General features: G+C 43.7%; 1 protein-coding gene across 1 annotated transcript; it reads left to right on the forward strand.

Moving 5' to 3' along the window:
• Positions 1–259: 259 nt before the first annotated feature.
• Positions 260–1834, forward strand: LOC145342612 (C-C motif chemokine 5-like). The gene is made up of 3 exons (XM_080188155.1): positions 260–398; positions 1127–1235; positions 1337–1834. The coding sequence occupies exons 1-3, from the start codon at positions 314–316 to the stop codon at positions 1431–1433; spliced, it is 291 nt and encodes a 96-aa protein (XP_080044281.1). The 5' UTR covers positions 260–313; the 3' UTR covers positions 1434–1834.
• Positions 1835–2437: the final 603 nt, after the last annotated feature.

Below are 2437 nucleotides of genomic sequence, written 5' to 3' on the forward strand. Positions count from 1 at the left end.
GAAGTGGTGAAATTACCTGGGGAAAATGACAGTTTCTGAAGAATCACCGACGCAGGAAGTTCCAGGCATTCAATGCTGCTAAACCCAAGAACTCCCATTCACAGAACAACATGCACTTCCCATTTCAGGGAATGCTGAAATGGAGCAACAATTACATTGGAGAACTTTCATTCTGGCGAATGGGCAAAGTTCCAGGGGGTCTCCCCATTGCAGACTCTGCAGTTTGACACAATATAAACCATGAGGTGATAACTGACTCCTGACAACCCACACTCACTCTTCAACACTCAACACTTCCAAGTTGGGCAAGGACATGATGAAGACAGCACACTGTGTGGCTGCTGCTGTTTTGGGAACACTGCTGATCTGCTTGATACAGGATGTTGCTGCTTCACCGGGTAAGAGAAAGAAACTTCCTTATTGGCAATATTCTCCGAGAATGTCAGAATGAACTAAACTGTGACAAGCAGTTTAAAATAGCCTGCTGGCCCTTCCACCATTTGCTCATGTTATTTATTACTTTTCAATGTGGTTATTCCAAATATAGAGTCATAGAATCCCTACAGTGCAGTCGGAGGCCATTTGGCCCATTGAGTCTGTACAGGCAACAATCTCATTTGGCCCTATCCCTGAGACCCCACATATTTACCCCCGCAATTCCTCTAACCTACACAATGCAGGTCAATGAGGGGCAATTTAGCATGGCCAATGTACCTGACCGGCAATCTTTGGACTATAGGAGAAAACTGGAGCACCCAGAGGAAACCCACGCAGACACGGGAGAATGTGCAAACTCCATAGATAGGGACGCAAGCTGGGAATCGAACCAAGGCCCCTGGAACTGTGAGGCACAGTGCTGACCATTGTGCTACCATGCCGCCCAAACTATGATCCTAGATGAGAGAAGAAAGATTGAATAGATTGTATCTTTTTTCTAGAAAAGTGAAAGTTGAGAGCTGACCGTTGAAGGAGGTTTATAAACATCAGTACAGATCAGTTGGGCCAAATGGTCTGTTTCATTTCTGTAATATGTTTCTATGTAACTAGCTAAAGGATAATGTTAGCGAGAATCTGCTGTGGTATCCACCCCATATTTAACTGTGTCTCTTTCTCCATCTCATTGCAGTTGGCATTGTAACAGTCGAATGTTGTGAGAATTTTAAACCCACTCCTATTGTTCATAAAAGGCTAGTGAGCTACAAGAGAACAATTGGCTGCTCCATTCCTGCCATTATGTAAGTCTTTCAAGGTGTTTTGATTGCAGTGTGTTGAAATAAAAGATATGGAGCTGGTGTCTGTAACTCTCTGATACTGACATCTCATTTCATTCTTTCAGTTTTACAAACAGACGGAATATGAGAATTTGTGCTAAAGCAAATGAGAAATGGACACAAGCTGCAGTCAGATTTCTGGAAAGACGACTGAAGAAGTGAAGACACAAGAAGAGAAGAAGACATTGAAAGCATAGCACTTTAAGACCATTTAAAATACAGAGACTGTTGTCGTGATGTGATATCTTACTGGCTTAGGGACAGATTCAGGATGAGATTGAAATGTTGATTATGTGATCATTTGTAAACTTACCGTTGATGTGATCATTAGCACTAATAATTACCATGGTAACTACATTTTCCCGTATAAACCACAATCACCAAAAGTGACAGAAACAAAATGGTGGCACTGTATCAATGTGGGTCCCAGCCAATGAAAGCTCTGAGGTCGGGCAATATTCCATAGACTTCACATTCAACAATGTGAGGCCGTGTGAGTATAAACAATCAGTCTCCCCATTTCAGTGGGGTTTGTCCCTCAGACCCCTGACTGCCCTCGGCCAGAGAAGATGAACAGAATTACAACCACAGCTCTCACCACTAGGCCAGCAGTGAGGGGTCAGAGAAAGGAGGGGGTGGGGAGACACTGGGAGACAATGGGGAGGTTGGTGGGGAGGCACTAGGGGTGAGGGAGAAACTGATGGAAGGGGACACACTGGTGGAGGGGGTAAGGGAGACTGGGGATGGGGGAAACACTGAAAGAGGGGAGAAGGAGACGCTGGGGGAGTAATTAGGGAAGACACTGTTTGTGGGGTGGGGAAAATACTGAGAACAATCGGTGAGGGAGACATTGGGATTCTCTGTTTCGATTGCTAATCTCATTGTTTTTATTATTTGATCCCTTCTCTTCCCTCATTTCTTCACTGATTTCTCAGCTCCTGCTGTTTATAAATTGAAACTGTGATGATGAAATAAAGGAGATTTTTGATGAAGTTTCTCTTGTTGTCTCAAAGCAGCTTCATTCCTCGTTTTTATTAAACAGATGAATACTGTTGAATTACCTCCCTGTTTTCATCCTCATTTTCCATTCACTCACACTGTAAGCTGATTAATGATCCTGAGGCTTTAAACAGAATGCGCGAGTATCCTCAGCACGTTCAGCTGTC

The sequence above is a fragment of the Carcharhinus amblyrhynchos genome, chromosome 4 (assembly GCF_965287045.1).
Source record: "Carcharhinus amblyrhynchos chromosome 4, sCarAmb.v2.hapA, whole genome shotgun sequence".
Taxonomy (NCBI): domain Eukaryota; kingdom Metazoa; phylum Chordata; class Chondrichthyes; order Carcharhiniformes; family Carcharhinidae; genus Carcharhinus; species Carcharhinus amblyrhynchos.

What these genes read in the sequence shown, in the direction of transcription:
- LOC145342612 (XM_080188155.1), top strand. Translation starts at nt 314, where the DNA reads ATGATGAAGACAGCACACTGTGTGGCTGCTGCTGTTTTGGGAACACTG. An exon ending in GGATGTTGCTGCTTCACCGG is followed by an intron (nt 399 to 1,126) that starts GTAAGAGAAAGA and finishes ATCTCATTGCAG; the next exon opens with TTGGCATTGTAACAGTCGAA. An exon ending in TGCTCCATTCCTGCCATTAT is followed by an intron (nt 1,236 to 1,336) that starts GTAAGTCTTTCA and finishes TCATTCTTTCAG; the next exon opens with TTTTACAAACAGACGGAATA.